The sequence below is a fragment of the Natator depressus genome, chromosome 4 (genome assembly GCF_965152275.1).
Source record: "Natator depressus isolate rNatDep1 chromosome 4, rNatDep2.hap1, whole genome shotgun sequence".
Classification (NCBI taxonomy): Eukaryota; Metazoa; Chordata; order Testudines; family Cheloniidae; genus Natator; species Natator depressus.
This window is the reverse complement of record NC_134237.1, coordinates 55,139,824-55,164,620: the sequence shown is the minus strand read 5'-3', so window position 1 is coordinate 55,164,620 and position 24,797 is coordinate 55,139,824. Positions and strand designations below refer to the sequence as shown.

The 24,797-nt window shown below is 39.8% G+C and overlaps 1 protein-coding gene across 1 annotated transcript in view; it reads left to right on the top strand.

Annotated features, from left to right (window-relative positions):
• SLC10A7 (solute carrier family 10 member 7) overlaps window positions 1-24,797 on the top strand; it is a 190,515-nt gene that overhangs the window by 45,865 nt on the left and 119,853 nt on the right. Inside the window, exon 5 of the mRNA XM_074950960.1 lies at window positions 11,676-11,714. Within this exon, the coding sequence (XP_074807061.1) occupies window positions 11,676-11,714 (39 nt within the window). The remainder of the gene's footprint in view (window positions 1-11,675; window positions 11,715-24,797) is intronic.

The window sequence follows — 24,797 nt, the reverse complement described above, 5'->3', positions numbered from 1 at the left end:
ATTGGCCAGGAAATGTGGCCAATAGGAGCTGTGAGTGCAGTGCCTGTGGGTGGGAGCAGCGTGCAGAGCCACCTTGCCACCCTTCACCTAGGAGCCAGAGGGACATGTCACCACTTCCTGAGGGCTGCCTGGAGCCCAGACTCCTAACCCCCTCCCCGACCCCAATCCCCTGCCCCAGGTCAGAACCCCCTCCCTCACCCAAACCCCCTCCCAGAGCCAACACCCCACACTCTGAACCCCTGGCCCTAGCCCAGAGCCCCCTCCTGCACCTCAAATCCCGCATCCCAATCACCTGCCCCAGTCCACAGCACCCTCCTGCGCTTGGAGCCCCCTCCTACACCCCAAACCTGTCATCCCTGGCCCCAAACTAGTGCCCGCATCCTCAGTTGGAGCCCTCACCCTCTCCTGCACCCCAACCTCCTGACCCAGCCTGGTGAAAATGAGCGAATGAGCAAGGGTGGGTGAGAGCGAGCAATGGAGGGAGGGGTGGAGCGAGTGGGGGCAGGATCTCGGGGAAGGGGCAGGGCAAGGGTATTCAGTTTTCTGCTATTAGAAAGTTGGCAACCCTATGTGCCTATATACTATGATTACATGATCACGTGCTTTTTTTACAATACCCTTGACTCATTCACAGGGTGGCCAGTGCTTGCTAAATGGGTAGTTACTTGATAGATCTTTTCATCCTCATCATTCAGTGTGTAGCCCCTCCCTTATTTACTACATAATATTTAAACACTGCACTGAATACAGAATTATAAATTTTCTCTAAGTTTTGTAATGGAACTCTTTACCGGAGTATCTGATCCTCACAAACAATGAATTTATTTATCTTCAGAACTCTCCGGTGAGATAGAAAGGCAATAGTATGCCCACTTTATAAATGGTGAAAATGAGGAACAGAGATTATGGCCAAAGTTTGCTGCAGTGCTTGCTAATTTTGGGAGTGTTTTCAGTGGTTGGGTGTTTAAGACACTTTGGTCTGTGTAAACTCTTGGTCTGTGTAGATTAGAACTGGTTAAGGATTTTCCCATTGAATTTTTTTTTATACATCCACAGGAAAATTTGGATTTTGCAGACATTTTTCACTTTTCTGTCAAGAAGATCTGAAAAAAATGTTTCATTTCAAGTGTGGCTGACCCAATTCAAAACTTTTCAGTTTGTTGAAGGGAACTGAAATGTTTTATTTCAGGTCAGCTTGACATAAACCTGCATCTACCTCAGCTGCCACTGTAGTTTGAGTGCCTTATACTTTTTTCTTATTTAATGTGTTTTTAATTGTAAAGGAAAAAATTATAATTCATGATAGTACTGTTACTGCTGACCAAAGAGACTGTGAGTTCAAGTCCACAACCAATATTTGGCTGATACTGAATGGCGACACTTGCAGCTCAATGTAGAGTAGTCACTGCTTTTTAGATTAGTGGATAAAATTGAGGACTCTGTTGTTTGTTCGGGACAGCTGTATAACTAGAAGTTAAAGACCCTTTGGCATTTATTAAGAAGAGTGAAGGTCGTGGCAGTGTTTTAGCCCAGCCTTTTCTTCCTTTATAGAACAGGTTCCGGTGCCCCAGATTGTGAGAGAGCTACTACTGAGAGCAAATGGTTATTCCAGTGGCCGACAGTCATTGTGCTCCTACTGCCTAACTGCTTACTTTGTAAAATGCTTTGAGATACTTTGAGTAGCAAAGGTGTTATATAAAAACATAATTAACACTTCATGAATAGCTTTCTGTCTGTCAAATGTAATCTAAATATATAGTACTATGCTTAACACAGTGATACCAGAGCATCTTTTAACTTGTAAAATTATATAATACAGATTTCTCCCCCCCCCCCCACCCCTCCTGGTGGAGGTATTGGTGTTTTTTACATGTAATTTTTGTCATGATACTACAGAGTGCAGAGCTTTGGCTTGACTCATAAACTGTGAGGGGGCCACCAGTACAACTCAGTACTGTTTTAGAGCTTTCCCAAGGCCACTTGAAAAAGGGCAGTTATGCCAAATTAGTGTTGGCTCTGTGATATGAACAGACGTCTACTATACCTGGAACTAGACAGAAACCTCCTAATATATTTCAGTTGTGACCTCTGACAAATTCTGACATTCCCTAGAGGTCAGGGCTCATGGATCTGTTCAGTGGCTCATTTGACCTTCTTTTTATTTTATAAAACAGGTAATTAAGCAAAAACTACAAACTTTGGCCTTCTGTACACTACTGATTTTCTTCAAATCTCTCACCAGTGTACTGCCAGCAGTGCAATGCTGCTGTAAATCACAGACTCAGCAAAATAACCACAATATCATCTAGTCCTGTTCTGAGCAAGCTTTGGGGAGCTAGTAGTTAAAAAGCCTGGCATGCTCTACACTGCACTCCCAGTGGTGGACCTGCACTGTAGTATGACAAAAAGAAAAGGAGTACTTGTGGCACCTTAGAGACTAACCAAATAAAGCTTATGCTCAAATAAATTGGTTAGTCTCTAAGGTGCCACAAGTACTCCTTTTCTTTTTGCGAATACAGACTAACACGGCTGCTACTCTGAAACCTGTATTATGACAGTGGGATATTAGTAGATAAATACTGGTATAAGCACAACTTTTGAGTTAATGCAAAAGGGCACCTTTTAGAAAATGGCCTTGTTCTTTCACTTCAGCAGAAAAGTAATACTCTTTGGAGTTGTTTAACTAGACCTCTAATCATGTTATGGATGATGTCTTCAGGAGGATCTGGGGACAAGACCTTTAAGTGTTTTTATCACAGCTTAAGATCTCAGAAAATTTGAACTTAAATAACAGTATGGTTGGGAGGTTGTTATTGCTCTGTATCCTTCTGAGGATACCTTCTGAGGTAATTTTTTAAAAAGAGAAAGTCACAAATATAAAATGTTTGACCAGAATAAAGCCTCCGGTTATCAGAGTAACTTATACACCATTATTCAGCTGGGCCTTTTTATTAAATCATCATTTAGCCGTCCATTTGTTTTGGTGCTACAGTTATTGCCTGGCCTACTCAGCTAATAAGTCTTCGGTCACTAACAAAAATGAATCCCATAAGATTTGCAGATAGTTCTCATGCCTGGGTGTTTGGTGGCTGGTTTTTATTCTTTCTATAATGACCATTTAATGATGTTACACAGGATTGGTTCCCTCTGCTGCTAATTTTGCAGATTCTGGCGCCCCAACCCGATATTGAAATGTTCCTGTGGGGTGGATAGGAGAGGGGGTTCAGCTGTTTCCTGATGGCTGGGAATAGTGTGGAAATAATTTCAATCCTTTGGTGAAAAATACATATACCAGTTCTGGATACACATACACCAGTTCTGGATATATTATTTCTTGGCTGCCGAACCTTTCCAAATCTGGCATGGCAGCGTTGTTTGAAATAGGTTGTAGAGGAGAAGGCCATATGCTGAATCTTGGATCTTGCAGATAGGCGCCCAGTCAAACAGCTTTGCAGAAGGAAGCAGGTTTCACTGAAAAAGTCCTGCTGTTCCAGGCATAAATTCAATGTGTACATACTCAAGAAAAGTCTGTAAATACAATGTTAAGATTAAAGTTAATGCTCCTGGTAATTTAAATGTGCGGAAACAAGGAAACGGAAGAAGTTATGACTTTCATAATATTTCTGATTACTTGTTAAATACATACAGTGTGTTCAATACAAGAGAAGCAACATAGCTATGAGATTGTCCACCTTTTATCATTTCTTGTTTTTTGTGTGTGCTAACAGTGCACAATGTTTTTAATTTTTGCATTTAATTTGTGTGACATTATTAAAGAAGGGAGGAAGAAAGAGAAACTGATTGTGCTGAGTAATGTTAGTATTTAAATGACCAATTAAGATTTTTGGGGCCCTGCCTCGCTGTGGTGAGTGGGCTGGGAATGTACATACAGGCATTGATGATTTCATAACAAATCCATATGTGTATACCACTGGTTCTTATGCTACTGTCCACTGAAGGACGGAGCAGGAGGCAGTAAGTTAGAGCCTTTTCAGCTTCAGCAGAACTCTGGACTTCAGCAACTTGAGCTCCCAGTCTTCCTGCACCTCTTACTTGAGTATCAAACACATGACTGGGCTGTTCTTCTAAAGGTTTGTGTGAAGGGAAATCTCAACTGATGGTCCAGCTGATTTGCAGGGATGTCGAGGCCACATAAAAGGATAGGCATCACGTAGCTGCAGGTTGGTTAAGTTCCTGAACTTAACAGCTTCACAAATGCTGCTGTCCCTTGTCCACCAGCCTCTATTCTGCTTCCACAGCCAACTCCACAGCTCTGTGCAGTGTCTCCTCTCTGTGCAGGACTTGTGAGCACCACACGGCCTCCTGTGTATTTTTAAGCTCTTCGGGCACTCATACACGAATTAGTAGCTCCACAAAGGCATTTGCTATGGGCAGAGCTACACCCCTGCAGAGTCTAGGGACATGGGAGAAGATGCACGACAATGAGAAGAAGGATTTGTGAAAGAGGGAATGTGGGTTAGTAGGGCAACATCTTCTGTGAAGCTCTTGAACTTAAGAAGACAAATCCCCTATCATTTTCACCAAGGGAGCAGACATTCCAATGTGTAGCAGAGGGCTTTCTCCACCCCACGTCCCTGGTCAGTTACAGTGACCTATGTGGCACTGTTCAGGGAGATTTTTACTTTACCAAATAGAATAAAAGCAAGACATCTCTAGTATCTGTAGGAAAATGACTCTACTATAAAAGGCCACAATGCTACTGGACCCATATTCATGGAGTTCCTACATCCAGGCACCTGTCTAACATTGAGACCGCATCAAATATAAATGATCCTTCATTGAAAAATGAGTGGAAATTGGGAGAGCACTGTATACATCATCACAAGATCTTAAGGTGCACTTAATTGAATGTTTATTGTTCACTTATTTTCTGATTTCACTATCTGGGGAAAAATCTTACCAGTCTGCACACCTTTCTGGACTGATTTCAGTCTCCATTTCCAATCACCACTGAAATCTGAAGTCCCACAAAGACACTTCAGATCCAGCTGGAAACACTCAAGCAGCTCACAAGTAGAAAACTGTAGCCATTTGCTGACTAAAGAAGAGGAAGGTACCTCTTTCAATATTGCCAAAGATGTTGGTGAAGTTGAAGGAGACTTTCAGAGAAGCAGCAGGAAAACTAAACAAATGTCTTCATGCCAGTTTTTAACAGAATATTTTATTGCTACGAGTATCATTGTTACCAAGGGCAGTGATTATTACATGGAACTATCAGTGTGGGAATCTGGACTGGTGGAAAGAATGGTTTCCCCACAAAGACCTTGGACCCAACTATGTGGTTAGCAATAATACATAATTCGGTAAAACCCTCCGTTTTAGCACAAAGCCTGTGGCTGGAATAGCACAGACTTATATGTAGTTGATGACAGTCTCTTCCAATGCAGAACAAATCTTCAGCATACAGAGCTTCATGTTCTGTGATTAATGTCAAGATGTTTCAGAGGACAGCATACTCTGGGTGGCATTCCCATCTTGCAGTGCAAATAAACATTATACACTTGTTACATTTGTATTTTATACTGCATTTTTTAGTATTTTCATAAAACGGATAGTTTTTGAACATTTTTGTAATCAAGAAACTTTGTCACAGAATTCAGTGCATGTCTGCTACAGAAATCCAGGGTTGCATGGTCCTGGGTCTAAATATGTAAAGTAATAACTCTTGTGACATTTTTAGTTGGTGGGAGGAGGAGGCTACAGAGTGTGCGCGCGTTTAGGGAAAAACCTTGTAATACCATTCTTTTACCAAAAGTGGGCAGTAATATAATATTTTTGTCAGTTTTGAAACAATACGTCTCTTTCCCTAATTTTTTGGGGCTTCATATAAGATTAGTCTTCATCAAAGCTTGCCTTATTGTGACTAAGTACTTTTGCAAGAATTACTAGTAAGAAATTATACACCTGGGGCCAAATGCTGCCTTAAGGTCCACATGTACGGCTCCCATTAAATTGAATGTGAATTGTATCTGCATCTTCAAGGCAGAATCTGGCCTCTTCATTTAAAAAAAAAATGATGTTGAAATGTGAAAAAGCATTTGCTTTGCCTTTGAGGGATACTTGTTCATCTGGAGGATTTGTTGAGCAGTTAGCACCATCCTTTTTTTTTTATTTTTGCCATTTTGTAACAGGGTTTTTATATGCATTTTAACAATAATTTAAGAGTCCCTGTATGCATAGAAAGGAATCTGAATATGTGTGCCTTTTTTAAAGCAGCATCAAAACTGGGTTATTCCATCAGTGCAATAGAATGACGGGAAGCTGTAGTTGGAACAATATGTAAAAATACAGCTTGTAAAAGATTTCCTTTATTAACTGTCATCATCCACAGAATATATGTTCAAATAAACGTTGTGTAATAACTAAATTTGAGATTAATAGGCCCCTTAAGAAACAGCGAAGTCATTCAGGATAGTCAGTGAAAAATAGGCTGTAAGACTGTAACATGCACATATTGTCCTGCTTACATGCTCTCTCTGGTGTCATTCCCATTTATCAATGTCGGCAGGCTCTGTTCTCATTAAAACACACTTGCACAAAAGCAACTTAATTTTCTTAAGAGGAGAGGACACCTGATTCAATTTAGCACCTACAACCTGGAACTCAAACATACATTTTTTTCTGTCTAAATTCGGATGAATAGTTATGAACAGCAACAAATAGATTAAACATATCAAGTAGATTTATATTCTTTTTGTAGTAAGAGACCTGTGGCTAACAGCTTTCTAGAACATTGTATCATTTTATTGGTGGAAACAGTGTTGAGTTAAGCTATGGTAACTGTAAAGATCATAGATTCAAGATATTTTTATTTTTAAACAAGGGGTAAGTTAAAGGGATATTGCCAGCCCATTCAGACCAGTCTTGATGCCCTGTTTATCATCTTCCACTGCTATGTCCTTGCCTTTTTTGCATGTTGCTCCATATGTGTAGATAAAATTCCCTTCCTGAGCTGGGCTCCCAACCCTCTATGCTCACCTCACTCAAATCTCTCCTTAAAAGTCTCTTCTACTGCAAAGCCTGTAAGAAATGGGTCAACAACATCCACTGTATTAATACAGAAGTAAAGGTTGCACCACCATACAATGTGTTCCAGCCCCTGCTGAGTAACCACATAATATTACTGCTGGAACCCTTCCCTCTACCAACTGTTCTGTTACCTCCTTCATTGTGTCATGTCTTAAATTAGGGAGCTGGGACCGTATTTTGCTCTTTGTACTGTAAGGCCCATAGTGCTCACGTGTAATTGTTAGGGCTGAATCCCACTTGATTATGGGCCACTTGGGCCTTTGAATTTCATTATTCTGCATCTGCAGAATTTGCTGTGGAATGTACCTCTCGCTGCAGAATTGTGCTCTAAAAATCAAAGTTCTTACCTAAAAAAAAAAATCCTCCTAGCCCTTTTAATGGCAAAGCAGCTTTTTTAAAAACCCAACCGAGTATAAATCTATGCAGTGTTGTTTTCCATTAATCTACAAGGAAAAAGCAATAGCACTAATAAAGCTGTGAACACCCATCTCCTATGGGATATGAATTCTGAAACCTAAGGATGACAATTTAATGTCAACATGTTAAACTATTTCATTCCTGATCTTTGCGATCAGAACTAAGAAGCATTTGAAGCAGAGAGTGAATACGTTGTACCTCTATGATGTGTCTAATAAACTAAGCTTTATTCGCACCATCCATCTAAGTATTTTAAAAAAAATTTCAGACAATGAATTAATTTTGACAACACACTTGTGAGGGTATTTCTCCCTTACAGAAGGAGAAATTGAGGCACAAAATGGTTAATTTCACAGGGTCATGCAGGAAGTGTTTGGCAGAGCCAAGAATAAACATAGATCTCCAGACTGCTGCTAGGCCATGCTTCTTTATTCCCTGAATACTTCCATTCATTAGAAGTAGTTGTTTCAGACAGATTTTATTTGAATTTGCAGTCAGCTGATACTCCATAAAGATTTCCTTATTTTAAACAAACACAAATGCTTTATTTAGTATATAGTTTCAGCATTTTTTTGTGTTACTATGTCACTAGGTGGTCAGTAGATGGTATGTAAACTATCAAGCTACTGGGTTTTAGTATATAACTACATTTATAAATGTTTAAAACAATAGATTGAATTATACTTAATTTTTGTATCACACTGAGCTAAGACATTTTCATTCTGTATCTGATTCTGCAAACTCTCATTCACATGGGTAGTCCTTACTCAGGTATGTAGTTGCAGAGTTTGCAGGGTTGTGCCCATTAATTTTTGCTTTACTTTTTTTCCACCAGAACTGTAATATATAGTTTAAACACAAAATTGAAAATAGCAAATCTTTGTGCTTTTTTAAAAAATTATTTGTCAATGTGGGGGTTGCTGCAGAATTGATCTTAATAGAATGAGTCCCTGTTGAAATACTTTGTTGCACACCCACTCTACTATCCTTGAATAGGAAAAACATGTCATCACCATTTTGATCACTGAAGAAATGATCATGCCAGTTTGTAAATACTTTGTATCGGTCAGGACCTTGTAGGTGCAGTCTATTACATGTTTATGTAATAAATTCCTGGTCAAAGTGGTTACCATAGACAAGTGTATATTAACTTACATCCAGAAATGCTGCACTTGCCCAGCATCCATTGCAAGTCAATGGGAGTAGAATGCTTATGCCCTTAGGTGAATTTGAAAAGATCACCCTTAATCAAGTCAGTATCAAAACATTTCCAATGTAGGGAGATACTGCCAAAATTTTAGCAAGGGACTTCCTCAAAAATTTTCCTTCCCTTGGTGATACAGCCTTTAAAACAAAACAGAACAAACATGGATTTCATACTCTTCTCCTCTGATGCCAAATCCTTCAGTCCTTCATCTCCCTACCATATTTTCTCTTCCCTATCTCTTCACGGAGACTCCTCTGGGGGCTTGCCAGCCTGGCAGGTGTTCCACTTGCCATCGCAGGTGCTATTATGAGGGTATACTGCTGGAAGAAATGGTTGCAGGCCCGTCATGCTGTGGCCATTGTCCGTGTGGTGGCTGGTTGGATGGGGAGCAAATCTCCTTCTGTGATTTGTTGGGAAGTCAGTTGTGGAGTGGTCCCTTTTTGGTTCTTGGGGTGGGTGTCTTTTCCCCTGCTGGTATGAGTAGTCAGTTCAGGGGGCTTGCTCAGGATGGGAAACCAGCTTTTCCTTGAGTGGTGATGGAGGTTTTGGGATGGAAGTAGTGCTCCAAGATTCCCTCCTAGAACCAGTTCTTCAAGCTCTGGGACAAGCAGGGCAGGTGCTTGAGGACATAAAAGGGCAGCAGGACTCCCACTCAATACAGCAATAAGTTGTCCCCAGCTCCCGTCATCTCATGCGTTGTGGGGGTGCCCAACAGGAGCGTTCAGGGATTCCTAGTGGGTGATGCCAGAGGGGTGTTTCTCCTGCACCACCTACTATTGCATAGCAGGCTCACCTGCAAGGTAGCAGTTGCCCAGGTGAGTAGAGGCTGGCTCAGTTGTAGCCGCAGAGCATCCTTCAATGGAGTGGGCCTTAACATTTTGGGATGAGCAGTTTTTTGGTCCATGATCCCACCATTGAGGGCTGGGCCAGCCTATGGATTCCGGGGAGAGCTCATAAAATAATTTTTTGAAATATACACATTTTATGTGAAGTGAGATGGTTACATTTCAGTGTATATGATGGGAAGTGTGTGCGGGGAGAGACCTTTATTTTTCTCTTCAGCCTTCTGGTGCAGAAGCAGAGCCCAGCGGTTTCTTCCTTTCATATCTGGCAATCAGTTTATGTTTTGAAGGCTATTTTTTGCAAGAAAAGGGGCTAGAAGTTTGCTTTTTGTTTTTGTTTTTGTTTTTTTTAAAAAGAGAGAGGAAAAAAAAATTAGTGAAAGCTGAGATTTTCCTTCATAGGTTCAGAGGCTGAATGTATTAAAAGGGGGCTCCATGGTCAACTACATACAGTCAGAGAGGCATGTTTCTAAGAAATACTGAAAGGATTTGATAAAGTGTAGTTCTTAATACAGTGATGGGAATTAGAGGGGTTATAAGCAAAAGATATCTACAGTATGTAGTCAGTGGTTATGATGTGTGTGTACGCGCACATGTATGCATTGTACATGTCATCTATATCTCTTTTCATATGAAAATATCAATCTCAAAGTTTCAAAACTCAAAGGTTAAAAAGCATGATTTAATTCACACTTCTTGAAGAATTAGTAGCGAGCAGTGCTCATTCTTGCTTTCACTATGATGTCTGGCAGGAAAAGCCATTTGGACTTATGCCTCCTTTTTATGTTCAAAAGAAGAATGCTGATGAGGAAGAGGTGTTAAAATATGGTGCCATAGTTTACAACTGTCAGCTATAATGTTTTATTTAGCTGTATCTATTCAGATGCTCCCTCCGCAATATGCAGTGCCATATGCCATTGTCCCTGTTAGTAAGCAAGTAAGCAAAGGTTTCCCAGTCTGCACTTGTTTTTGTGTTTGGGTCACCAAGGAGCTACGGTCCAGTGCCATCTTTTATTGATATGGCCAGCAGAGGAGGAATCTAATGAAATTATCAAAGCTTTGAATTAATTATGAACTTGAATAAGAAAGCTGAGCTCTCTAGAGCCAGAGATCTCATTACCCATTCATTCTCATTGCATCCTCTTATGGAGCAGAAGGCAGGTTCAGCAACAGCTTTTAGCCTGGATTTGGACTTGATTCAAACTTGCTAAAGTCGCTAGCGTCCACTTGTTATGGCTGAAAAAGTCTATGTTGATTAATTTGACTCTGCTCTAGAATCTTCATGTAATGGTAGGTTCTCACTCTCTCCTTCCCTTATAACTTGTCTCATGGCTTTTCATCATCGGACTGAGTTTCTTTCCATTCCTGATAATTGTGGAAGCTATTCATAATTTAAGTTTTAACTTCATGGAATTTAGTGATTTAAGGTTCAGAGCTAAAACTGCCATTTTATGTTTCCTGGATATTTAGGTAAGCAAAAAAGGCTTCTACAGACATTACCAGTTGTTTAAAAAGACTGTTAAATTGTAGGTAATGCTTGGACATTTTGGCCTAAGAGTTAACTGTATTATTCTGTTTTTACTACATTATTTCTATTTGCAATTTATTGCTCATTTTATAGAAACTTCTGAGCCTGTTAATAAGTGATTGTTCATAACTTCTTAGGTTACTTGCCCAATTAAGATACTGTGCTGAAAAATTAGTAAGAGGGCTATTCAAATTAACTATGTCTGTTTTAGTCCAACACAAATTAGAACTCTCTTTCTCTCCTGGGCCCCTTAAAAGTTTTGGGTTTCTTTTTAAATGACTTCGTCAATCATGTAAAATTCTTGTCAGTGATTTAGAGTAAAATCAGTGAGACTGAGATTCTGTCTCGTACTTTTGGTATCCATTATAAGTTTGTAAGATATAAAATACAGCGGCAATCTTGCTTTATACAACCCATTATTTATGAGTTTATAAGCTGGAATTCATCTGTCCTCATAAGCTACAGGACACTGGAAATTTTTATAAGCAATGGCTAACTTTGCTTAATCAGGTGTGTGTGTATTTGGAGGTTATGAAGGCTTGCTGGGAGGGGAAATAGCATTCTGTTCTTCGCTAGGGCTATTTTTACTTTGAGTGATATTTTCTTTTTTTCTCTCTCTCTCGCTCTCTAGGCAGCTGCTATATTTAACTCAGCCTTTGGAAGTTTTTTGGTAAGTAATGCAATGGTTACACCTACTGCTATAACGTTGTTTTTTATCTTATGGTTGGTGCTGGCTAGTCATTGAGTTAGGCTGGTAAATAACTGAATAATTTTAGTATTTCTTTCACCCCTTCTTTAATTAAGTAGAAATACTGCTATTTCTTTTCATTGAATCAGAGTCTCAAGAAAATTAGTGAATGAATAATCTTTGATCAATGTAAATAAATGTTTAAAGTACATCTTAATTTTCTCTTATCTATTATTAGGCAGATGTTTGAGATGTTTCAGAGATGGGTGTCCATACATTGATTTTTCTAAGGAAGTTTATTAGATAATCATTATTTTCTATCAAGGGGCCATGGACTTTGAAAAGAAAACATGACCTGGCTAATCGAAAGGAGATGGTAATTTACTCAGTGACATGTCATTTGTTTAGCATATTTTACTGTCAGCGAAGCCACTCTTTTCTGCGTCCCTGAGGATCAGACTGAAGTAGCTAGAAACAAGGAAACGAACAAGCTGTTGCTTTAAAAAAGCCAAAGTGATATTTGTGGGCATATTAGTCTGTAAAATTTCAGCAAACTAACTGGAAAAGAAGGCCAAACAAATTTGTTTTTCTAATAAATAAATGTATTTATGAAGAAAGAAAAAATATTTTGTACTGATATATTGTTTAGAGACATATTGGATTATTTTCTTACAATATGATATAAACTGATGAGACTGATTACTTGAGTGGTATAGTTAATCATGGATTTTACTTTACTTAGGTTTTTTCCTAAAATATGTAAATGCTTAAAAGTGGATGTTTTCAGTTCCAGTCTTGCTTACCCAAATAGAGAATTAATCTGATGTGTGATTTGAATGAAAGGCAAAACTATTAATGTAAAATATGTAGGTGAAATTGGAACTACAGACATGAAATTGTTCATTAAGCATGTAAAAAGATTTTTAGAATAGTGTATGTGTGTAAATATATAAACCATATGTATATAAAAACACACTGCAAAGAGTGTGATAGTAATACTGAGATTTGCAGTTGTGTACCATGTTTCTATAGTTGGATGTGTTTTAGAGTTACCCAATATGTACATATTGTGTAACTATGTTTATATGTAGTGTATACATGTACACACAAGTAAAATCTAAAAATGTCAACATCGAAATGTTTCTTCCCTTTTATGGGTTAGTGGGGCTCTAGTAATGTTGATCTTAAAAAAAAAAAAAAAAATCATCTCTGCACCAGGTTTTGGAATCTTTTTGTCAAATTACCTTTTAAATCAGGGGTGGCCAACTTGAGCCTGAGAAGGAGCCAGAATTTACCAATATACATTGCCAAAGAGCCACAGTAATACATCAGCAGCCCCCCATCAGCACCCCACCCCCCCACCGCTCCCAGCGCCTCCCATCCACTGGCAGCCCTGCCAATCAGCGTTTCCCCCCCCCTTCCTCTGCACACCTCCCGATCAGCTGTTTCGTGGCATGCAGGAGGCTCTTTGTGGGGGAGGAGTGAGGGCACGGCAGGCTCAGGGGAGAGGGCGGGAAGGGGCGGAGTGGGGGCAGGGCTGTGGTAGAGCCAGGGGTTGAGGAGTTAGCACCCTGCAGCACATTGGAAAGTTGGTGCCTGTAGGTCCAGCCTAAAAGTGGGTGCCTATACAAGGAGCCGCATATTAACTTCTGAAGAGCCGCATGTGGCTCCAGAGCCACAGGTTGGCCACCCCTGTTTTAAATAGTCACACTTTTCTTTCTTTGGTCTAATAAGAGAAAATGGTCAGCAAGGCCTAAATTCTCTGCAGTTCCCATTCCCACTTCAGTCAGAACTTTGAGTTCACAGAGAGCCCAATTCAGGGCTCATTTAAGCCATTTGTAGCCTATTGACGTCATTCGGAGTTTGAGTGAACCCTGTGTCACCCATAATATAATGTGTTATCAGACTAATTTAATATTTTAAAAGAATATTATTTAGAATTTCTAGACTCAAATTTGAAATACGTTTTAAACAAGTCTTGGTTAAAGAAGCTAGATCAAATTCTGACCTCATATAAATTTGTATTACCTCATTGATACAAATGTATTAGTTTTGAATTTAGTTCTAGGAATTTCTAATATTGTTTTTGAATTTCCCAAAATGTGTGATTACCTAAATTTCACTCTTGTGTGCAATACTGGAGAGATGTGATGAACATTCTTTTTTATAAATCCATAGAAGAGGAAAACAGATTATTAAAAAAAAATTGTTGTAAAATTAACTAAAGACAAACTATGGTACTAAACAATTTTTAAAATAAAATGTATTGTAAAAATACCCCCTCAAAAGTAAATTAAATCAGAGGTTATTAATGAGCCATTTGAAATTTTATTTCATTATACTGTAACTGTTTGAAAATGTGATTCTATGGGGGGAGTGTGTGTGCATGATATGTAGTCACTTATAAGCCGTGTATATAATATAACTGCATTGGTTGTGATCTTGTAAACACTTATGAACATATTTCATTTTAAGTAGGTGAGTAGTCCCATTAAAGTGAGGATTTTTGCAGAAGTGGGGCCATATGTAGCTGGATTCCAATCTCACACCATTTTATACTGGTGTATATCTATTCCCTTCAGGGGAGTTCCTCCTGGTTTATTCCCGTGTGAGATCAGAATCTGGTCCATAATATGTATGCTTTCTACTAACTTTTAGGATGAGATTTTTTCAAAAATCCGTAATTAGGCATGTAAATAAGTAATCTAATTATAAAAAGTCAATGGAAGCTACTGAATGGTCATCAACTTTGAAAATCAAATGACTTTGTGCCTAAGTATGGACTTTGGGCACCTAGAATTATGCTTCTGTTTTAAAAATCTTGATCTCAAAATGCCTCTAAAGTGCAAATATGAAACTGATATTGTCAAGGTTCCTCCCCCACTCTGAACTCTAGGGTACAAATGTGGGGACCTGCATGAAAACCTCCTAAGCTTACTTTTACCAGCTTAGGTTAAAACTTCCCCAAGGTACAAATTAATTTTATCTTTTAGTCCTTGGAATAACCACTGCCACCACCAAACTCTAACTGGCTTTACTGGGAAACGTAGTTTGGACACGTCTTTCCCCCCCAAATCCTCCCAACCCTTGCACCCCACTTCCTGGGAAAGGTTTGGTAAAAATCCTCACCAATTTGCATAGGTGACCACAGACCCAAACCCTTGGATCTGAGAACAATGAAAAAGCATTCAGTTTTCTTACAAGAAGACTTTTAATAGAAATAGAAGTAAATAGAAATAAAGGAATCACCCCTGTAAAATCAGGATGGTAGATACCTTACAGGGTAATTAGATTCAAAACATAGAGAATCCCTCTAGGCAAAACCTTAAGTTACAAAAAAGACACACAGACAGAAATAGTCATTCTATTCAGCACAATTCTTTTCTCAGCCATTTAAAGAAATCATAATCTAACGCATACCTAGCTAGATTACTTACTAAAGTTCTAAGACTCCATTCCTGGTCTATCCCCAGCAAAAGCAGCATACCAACAGACCCTTTGTTTCTCTCCCTCCTCCCAGCTTTTGAAAGTATCTTGTCTCCTCATTGGTCATTTTGGTCAGGTGCCAGCGAGGTTACCTTTAGCTTCTTAACCCTTTACAGGTGAGAGGATTTTTCCTCTGGCCAGGAGGGATTTTAAAGGGGTTTACCCTTCCCTTTATATTTATGACAGATAAACAAACAGATATCTAAAGCTATGCATCAGACAGTGTGTTTTCTATATATGCATCCGATGAAGTGAGCTGTAGCTCACGAAATCTTATGCTCAAATAAATTGGTTAGTCTCTCAGGTGCCACAAGTACTCCTTTTCTTTCTATATACAGTGATTTATTTACAGACCTACAATACCATAAGGCATATTGGTATAATGCTTGTTAAAGGTGAAGCTGGGAGATCTGGAAGAGCTGAATTAAGGGAAGAATTTGGCTCACTGTGGCTCCAATCCAATCCAATCCAGTTTGTAGCACATAGGCAGATTGCTGCGTCCACATATAGCTGTGGCAAAGTGAGTGGGACTCTGTGTGGCGGAGCAGTGTGCCCGCATGCTCTGCACCTTGTGGACTCAGGGCCTATGCACATTAGGTTAAATATAGGCTGCTTATGGAAGAATCCAAATTTTGAAAGATTAATTGTAATATTCTTGGGTATGCTATTTGGACTTCTAACTCCTCTAAGAGGATTGTGCATGGACTTTGGGAAGTTTTTCTCCTAAATAAACTGTTTGTGGTGAAAAGTATTGATTTGTAGAAAAGTTCTCTTAATGACGTTAGAATGATATTAAAATGTGATCTGACTGGGGGGGAGGGGTGTGTGTGTGTGAGAGAGAGACAGAGGGCATGGAGTGAGTAGGTTAGCCTGTACCCTGACCAGGAGAAGCTGAGTGGGGGTAATGGACTCAATTGGGCCATCCGCACAGGGCTGATAGGAGGCACAGAGGGAAGTGCAAGAGAGGAACAGGACTAGCTGGGGCTAGTCACAGAGAAGGCTCAGAGTAGGGAGACCTCTGTTCCCCATAGGTCCTGCTGAGAGGACCTAAACCTTGGCAAGCACTGTAAATAGGGGGAAGCATGAGGGACTATGGTGATATTGGTGAAGTAAAGCTTAACTGAGAGTACACCTGGAGGACTCTGCAGTTTCTGCAGGGAAGAAGATGGGCGTGGAGCAGGGTCCCTGTTACAGGGGGAATTAACTAGTGTCTGGTATTCATATAATAGAATTTGAAAGGCTATTTTGGTGGGTCATCGTGTTCTTAGGTCATGTAGGTTGTGATACTTTTGTTGGGGAGGAAAGTTTAAAAAACCGTACCCCAAACCAACTTCCTTCCTCCCTCCCATCTCCCCACACAAAAAAATTCCTGTAGATTTACATGCAGCAGGATGTGCAAAATGATACTGTACATATTCATAGCTAGTTTAATAATGTCCCAGGTCTAATTAAAACAGTGTTTTAAAGAACTAATTGTTACAGAAAACTGTTTTTTTATGTAGCTAGACTGGTAATAACTAATGATAGATGAATTCAATTTACATAAATTTCAGACCATGAGAATATTTTAGAATCATGCCACAGAGGATTGCTTTAAGTTAGGAAGTTAATATCGTTATCTCCTCCTCTCATTTTAACAGTTTGGTTTGCAATAATTGTGGAGCATAATAAGTGATTCAAGTTTCCCCCCTTGATGGGGTTTTAATAAAATCTGATATCCAACCACTCTGTATTACTAAAATGCTATCAGAGTGGTTGCTACTATAAAGCATGCAAATGTACTGCAATAGCAGTGCCATTGAGTTCAACAGCATTGCTGGCTACTGCTCCAACATCTAAAAGGAAAAGGCACTTTTTTAACTAAAGAAGTTGGTGATTTACAGTAGAAATAGTCTAGAAGTTCAAACATCTTTCTATCTAGGTTCTTATACTGAGCCCGTCCCCATGGTAACTAAGCACTTCTGTTTCATTTCTGATGATTGTCATGTTAGAAAAGAATGAATAGTTTTTAAATGCTAAAACCGGACCACCATATGTGGTGATCTGCTTTTCTAGTATTTTAAAACTTAACTGAATTATTCTACGTTAACCTAAAGAATTCATTTTAAATCTGGATGAAATAAATAATATGTGTAGATTTGTCTGACTGGATTTGTTGCACCTAGTCAGTTATTTGCAGTTGTGCCTACTGGAATATTCCAATAAATGGCGAGGCTGTATACCCAATCTGATAACTCTGGCTGAGATTTGTTAGAAGAGTGACTGAGCAAATTTGTGTGAACGTAATTAATCTCTCTGGGTTAGCTTTTGCACCCAGCACATAAAGAAGCTTGGTAGATTTGGAACTTGTAATGTGACTGCTAATAACTGACTTGGGAGTTAATACCATGGGGAATTGTATTCTATTTTATGTTCCTGCAGTATTCTACCCTCCTGCCATACAGGTGATTATTCTGATTTGTTTATCTGGGAAGCATCATCAGAGGACAGTCACCTTCCTTCTTGGCTTTAAAATTGTTTCCAGAAACTGGGCCAGCTAGATCCTTATGCACATGCAATTTCCTTGACTTCATTGAAGATGCACTTGTTCAGATGAGAACTGAATTTGGTTTTCTTTTGTTTTTCCAGTCACAATGTAATGCCATATGTGTGAGGAAGGGAGAGATTGGTTTCATACAATTCTCTGCATTGCTAGGCTAGAAACCAGGTTGGTTAGTCACTTCCTTCTTCCTCTTCAACTCCCTTCCTCTTGAACCAATGGGCTGGAAATCTGTAGAGGGTAGTATTGTTCAGCACTTGAAGTGAGGGACTGCCTTGCGTCTCTCAATGGTGATCCTTTCCAGTCAATTTGGGATTAATTATGATAGGCTTCAAAGGACCAGTCATCTCTTTTCTTGGATCAAAGAATTGTGGCTGAATCCTGAGATCTGTGGCAGTAGGAGACATAAAATTAGGAATATGTGGGAAACTGGAACCTTCAGATCCCTGAGTAAACGAGCAAAATGGCAGCCTAAAAATGAAACTCTTAGTTGAAACTCCTATGACTCTGTCTTGAACTAGCCTTTACTGGACTATTTCTATATTGCAGTTTATGGGAAAATGAGGGTATGTGTCCTGGATGAAGTGTGTCAGGGTGAGGAATAGCCCCTACTTGGTGCTCCATCAGTTGAAAAATCTCCCTCACATAGATCAAGCATATGTTATGCTTATCTTTGTAGCACGTTTATGGGTACAAGGCCCAGGACTTAACCTTTTTTGTTTAAGAGGACAGAATTTATTCTTATTGCTTGAAAACTCCATAATACCCATGTCATTTTATTTTTAGGGCAGCAACTTAGCTGGTCAAATCAAGGCCACTATTTTTTATAATTATGTTTTAAATTTAGATTTTAATTGGAAGTGTATGTAAAAGTTTAGCTTCCCACAAACAGAAGAAGCTTTGTTAGTTAATAAAAATGTATGGAATTCTTATCTACTCAGTTTTAGCGGGCATAATGCTTTACACACCCTGACAGGACTTGTGCAGCAAATAAATGCATTAGTCATAGTGTCCATTTTTCTTGCAAATTTGTGACATAGATTTAATTATGGGAATGACCAGCAACTTACAAATCAAATTTTGGTAGGCTGAACCAACTTTTTTTTTTATTTTAATAATGATGGATTTTTTTTAGCAATGATTTCATTACTATTTAAAGAAATCCAGCAGTGTGGAACTAACCAATTGACTGAATTAGTTTACTTTATTATGTTTGAGCAGATGGTGGGTGTATTTTCTTTTCTTTTAATTTGTTTTTTACATTTTAAAATGTTGTCCGGAAAACTGAAAAATACTTGTATATATACTTTTTTCCCCTTATTGTAACTTCATGCAGTGTAAAAAGGGGAACAAAAGTCTTCTGGGACTTGCTTTTTTGCTAGCTGCTTGCAAGAAGAACTTGCCAGGAAGCCTGTTCACTACAGGTGCTGAATTCTAGATTAAAACTTGTTAATTTCAAAGTATAGCTGCTGCAGCTGCTTTATGGTGTGCCACTGCATTCTCAGAAGTCGGCTCTTTTTTCTCTGTGAAGCAGCACAACGGTGCCACTGGACTGTGTTCTGAATTTGATTCCTGCAGCTCACAGAACCCTCAGGAAGCTCTTCCTGTTAATCAGCCACTTGGGAAGCCTTCTCAACCTCAGAAGGTGGGATTTTTTTTTCATTAGGGAGAGGAGGCCTGGTCTCTGCAGTAGAGAATCCTTGGACCACATATTATATACAAGGTACACAAGGCTTAGATGCCACGGAAGTTAAATCTGCTTGGGAGCCATTTACAGTTGTCTCACTGTAACTTTTCTATGTCCTAGGAATAGTGTTCAATCCTCCTTTATAATGATTGCTCTTGTTTGATTTTTGCTGGCTTGAGCTAGAAGCACGATATAATGTGGACATCATCCAGTGCTTTGAAATTCTCAGATTAAAAGTATTGTATATGTGCAGAGTATTAGTACTATTTTATTATGTATTTTTACTTGCAACTAACCCTGCACTTTCATTAGTGGAAGAAGGTAAAATGGGCATCAGTTATAAAACAGACATAAAAATGAAAACTGGATGCTCACATTGCTGCAATAGGCTGTGAATGGTGCTAATTCAGGTACCCCAGGGAGATGGGAGAAGGAGGAGGAGCAGCCATCACAGACTGAGGAAAAGTGGGTGGACATCTCTGATTCCAGTTCTAGTTGCAAGTTGGGGTGTTGTACTGTGCCCAACACTCTTACTGAGTAATAATGACTTATTTAGAGCTGTACAATTGTACTGCTGATCTTCCAAAAGAAAAACTAATTGAGAAAAGAGTGGTTCTGGCAACTACTGTTTTATAAGTCCAACTTCTATTCCCTGTATTCTTTTTTTAAGTATAGCAAATAGCAAGAGGAACATCACTAGATAAATGAAACCATTAACAATAAATCACAGAACTGGAAGGGACCGCAAGAGGTCATCTAGTCCAGTCCTCTGCACTCAAGGCAGGACTAAGTATTATCAAGACCATCCCTGACAGGTGTTCGTCCAACCTGCTCTTAAAAATCCCCAATACGGAGATTCATAAATAACCTTGGTTTATTAAAAAACAAATCAACAAACGACTAACGACATCTGTGTCTGAATTTTTATTTATTTTTTTTTTACAGCTTGACAGAATTAGTGGATCAAGAGAATTTGGGTGATGTATATTTGGGTTTTAATCAAGCATTGATAAGGTATCTTATTAAACCTTACACTCAAAATTACTTCTATTTGGCTTGGATAGGGACATTGTCACATGCAGTAAAAACAGGCTGCAGGGCCATAATCGAGTTTTGGGGAAGTTTTTGGCAGCCTATTTCAGGGAGTAATATTAGGTCTAGTTGTATTCGATGTCTCTAATGATTCAGAATAGGGAGTAAAACTGCATATTAATTAAATTTGCAGATGACGCTAAATTGGGAGGAGTTGCAAACAGCAGTGAGGCCTGAGAAATAATATAAAGAGGCCAACAGGGGGTTAGATACAAGGACCAAAAGCAGCCAAGTGAGATTTAATTTGGAAAAATAGTCTGATATATTTTTGGAGAAAAAAACTAAAACATATTGTGAGGGAGAAACCTGCAAAGCCAGTAATGCTGAAAGAGATTTAGCAGGCATAATGGCAGACAGCAAATTAGATGGGAATTTATAATATGACACAGCCAAAACACAAACAATCATTTTTTTTTGCTGGATATGTAGAAGCATCATATTCCATATCAGAATGGAAATAGTTCCTGTCTGTAGAGCTCTGGTGCAATAACAGCTGAAATACTGTGTTAATTTTTTAGCACCTCATTACTGGAAAGATATTGACAAATAGCTCAAAGAAGAGCAATGAAAATGGTTGGGAGGGGCTGGAAGGATCAGTTTGAGGACAGATGAAAGGTGCTATTTTTGTGTAGTTGGCTTAATGATGAGTATGTGGGAGACAAAATGGCCTGCAAATATTTGAGTGGAACAACGAGGGGGAGGATTTATATAGGCTGGTTCACAGGGTTCCCTTTTAACTAGAAGTAAGGAAATGGAATTAAGAAAGGGGATATTTAGACTGAATATCAGGAAAAGCTTCCGGGTATTTAGTTGCGTTAGACTGTGCCGTAGAATAGTTTCCCATGGGAAACTGTGGAAGACTCCACACATAGGACTTTTAAAACAAGATTGAACAAAATACTAGAGAAGGACTGCAGAGACAAGCCAGTATTGTCATGGAGATGGACTACATGTCCAAAAAGGTCTTTTTCTGTCTCTGATCATCTCTGTCAATGCAATCAAGGACAGAGTAACTTCCAGGGACAATTTGTGACTCAGGCACTCTGTGGCCAAGAAGAGGATTGCTCTCTAGGCAACAATGGCTGATATAAGATGATCTTCCCAAGAAATAAAAACCTCTCCACACCTCTTAATTTTCTGTCGCTTGTAATAATGCCATCATTCTGCCTGTCATTCCAGTCCCTTGACCTTCAGATCATCTGCCTCTTTTTCCTCTCTTGCTTCCCACATCCAGCTTGCACTCAGATGCTGCCATTCTAAAACATTTCCAGGATCTGTCTATTTCTTTCTGTTCTTACAGCTAAAATTACTATTCAGTCCCACATGTTTTCCCACCTTGACTATTGTAACTTCCTCTTTCTGGTTTCCCTGCCACCCATATCTCCCCCTCCAGTCTGTGCAAAAACTTATTTTTAAAATATTTTAGAGATTCCTGCCTATTGATCTGACCACATCACAAACTTTGTCACCCTTCCACTGAATCAAGTTCAGGTTTCTTATGTCTTCTGTCAAGGCCCTGCAGGACTCGGCCCCTCCCTGTTTTACCTTTTTTTTGCCTCTTGTCATGTCACTCCGGCCCCACTGTCACCACTCTACCAGCCTGGACTGCCTGGCATCCATACCATTCTACAAGTGTCTGTGTTTTTTCCCACTATGCCCTTCCTGAGCTGGTTCACAAGGTCACCTTTCTCTCTCTCTCTCTCTGCATTTGAGTCCTTCTTGAAGACCCACTTTTCCCATACTACTTACAAAAAACTAACTGGATAATTGTGGGTACAAAGAGAGTTTACATTTCATTTGTCATCTGAATCTTCTTTCTAACATTTTATAATAAGGCTATTTAAAAGCTTTTCTTTTAAATGTCACTTTTATGGATTTTGCCTATTTTGAATCTACTTGGAAGGTTGTTGCAGAATTTTCCACAGTCAAATGTTTATAAATAAAGTAGATCCTAGACTAGTTGGATTGTGTTTTTAGTTCTCCTCTTAACTTTTTGTACTTGTCAATGACTTCATTCATCTCTCCATTTTGTATGGCTTGAGTGGCCAGTTCCTTTGAAACAGGTTGGTTAATGGTGGTGGGGACAAGCCCATGGAGTGACCCTCTTCATGTTGTCTTTGCAGTGGAAAGCTATTCAAGCATCATTTTTTAAGCCTTTCCAGATGTTTCCACTTGTGTTGCCCCGTCTCTCCCATACAGTAATTAAGTGTGTTAATGGTAGTCAGGATTCTGTCCCTATGTCGTTTGGTCAGTAACCCCTTCTAGTGCTTGTTCTTGGTGTGATACAATAGCCGGATGTACCAGGCATTCTCTGCCCCTTGCTGGAGATCCCGGTGCCCTGGCCACCCCACCCAAGGAAGCCCTTTTTCTAAAAAGAAGGGCAGCGACTTTTGGACCTCTGCAGTTGCCGATTAAGACCTTCCCGGGACAGCTGCTGATGGAACCAGTGACTTGCTCCTCCCATGGCCAGAAGGACAGGGATCATGTGGCAGCCAATCAGGGACCAGCAGGCCAAATTAAAAGGACTGGCAGCTTCTACCAAATGGCACTTCCTGCATGAAGTCAGAGTGACAGGAAGGATTTTCCGTCTATCATAACCCAAGAAGCTTTGCATTTAGGTCACTGGGAGAGTTTCTCATTTACCCTGTGTAAGTGTAAGGCCCAAGCGGGTCCACCTGAGTTACATACTTGTTGGACTGTTGAAAATTAGCGAAAAACCCTTTAGGTCAGTCAAGCTGGTGATAGGTACTTTGGGACATTTGCCCCAGCATTTGTTTCTTGACATAGGGAATTTGATTTTTTCCCCTCCTGTTTGCTAAGCTTCACGATATCTAGTTCTCAGCGAAACTAGTAGTAGAGAATATCTGCAATACTATTGCTTGAGTTAACAAAACTAGCAGAAAAGTAGATGTTACAGGAGAAATTTCAGAGGCACACCTCTGTTATCAATAGAGCAATATCTGGCCAGATAGTCTGGGTTTACTCTTCCAATCCAGTAGCCATCCATAAATTGCAAAATAAAAACAAGTGATAGTTCAGCAAATGGAATTGAACATTTGCAGTATCTAAGGGCTTGGCTACTCTTGCAGATGAAGAGCACTGGAATTTAAATCAGCCTTCAGAGACCGCAGCAGGGAAAACGTTGCCGTGTGTTTACACTGTCATAGAATCATAGAATATCAGGGTTGGAAAGGACCTCAGGAGGTCATCTAGTCCAACCCCCTGCTCAAAGCAGGACCAATCCCCAACTAAGTCATCCCAGCCAGGGCTTTGTCAAGCCTGACCTTAAAAACTTCTAAGGAAGGAGATTCCATCGCCTCCCTAGGTAATGCATTCCAGTGTTTCACCACCCTCCTAGTGAAAAAGTTTTTCCTAATATCCAACCTAAACCTCCCCCACTGCAACTTGAGACCATTACTCCTTGTTCTGACATCTGCTACCACTGAGAACAGTCTAGATCCATCCTCTTTGGAACCCTCTTTCAGGTAGTTGAAAGCCACTATCAAATCCCCCCTCATTCTTCTCTTCCGCAGACTAAACAATCCCAGTTCCCTCAGCCTCTCCTCATAAATCATGTGTTCCAGTCCCCTAATCATTTTTATTGCCCTCCGCTGGACTCTCTCCAATTCTTCCACATCCTTCTTGTAGTGTGGGGCCCAAAACTGGACACAGTACTCCAGATGAGGCCTCACCAAAGTCGAATAGAGGGGAATGATCACGTCCCTCGATCTGCTGCAAATGCCCCTACTTATACATCCCAAAATGCCTTTGGCTTTCTTGGCAACAACGGCACACTGTTGACTCATATCCAGCTTCTCGTCCACTGTAACTCCTAGGTCTTTTTCTGCAGAACTGCTGCCTAGCCATTTGGTCCCTAGTCTGTAGTGGTGCATGGGATTCTTCCGTCCTAAGTGCAGGACTCTGCACTTGTCCTTGTTGAACCTCATCAGATTTCTTTTGGCCCAATCCTCTAATTTGTCTAGGTCCCTCTGTATCCCATCCCCACCCTCCAGCATATCTACCTCTCCTCCCAGTTTAGTGTCATCTGCAAACTTGCTGAGGGTGCAATCCACACCATCCTCCAGATCATTAATGAAGATACTGAACAAAACCGGCCCGAAGACCGACCCTTGGGGTACTCCACTTGACACCGGCTGCCAACTAGACATGGAGCCATTGATCACTACCCATTGAGCCCGACAATCTAGCCAGCTTTCTATCCACACTGGCATGGCCACATTAGCAGCTCTTGAAATGCCAC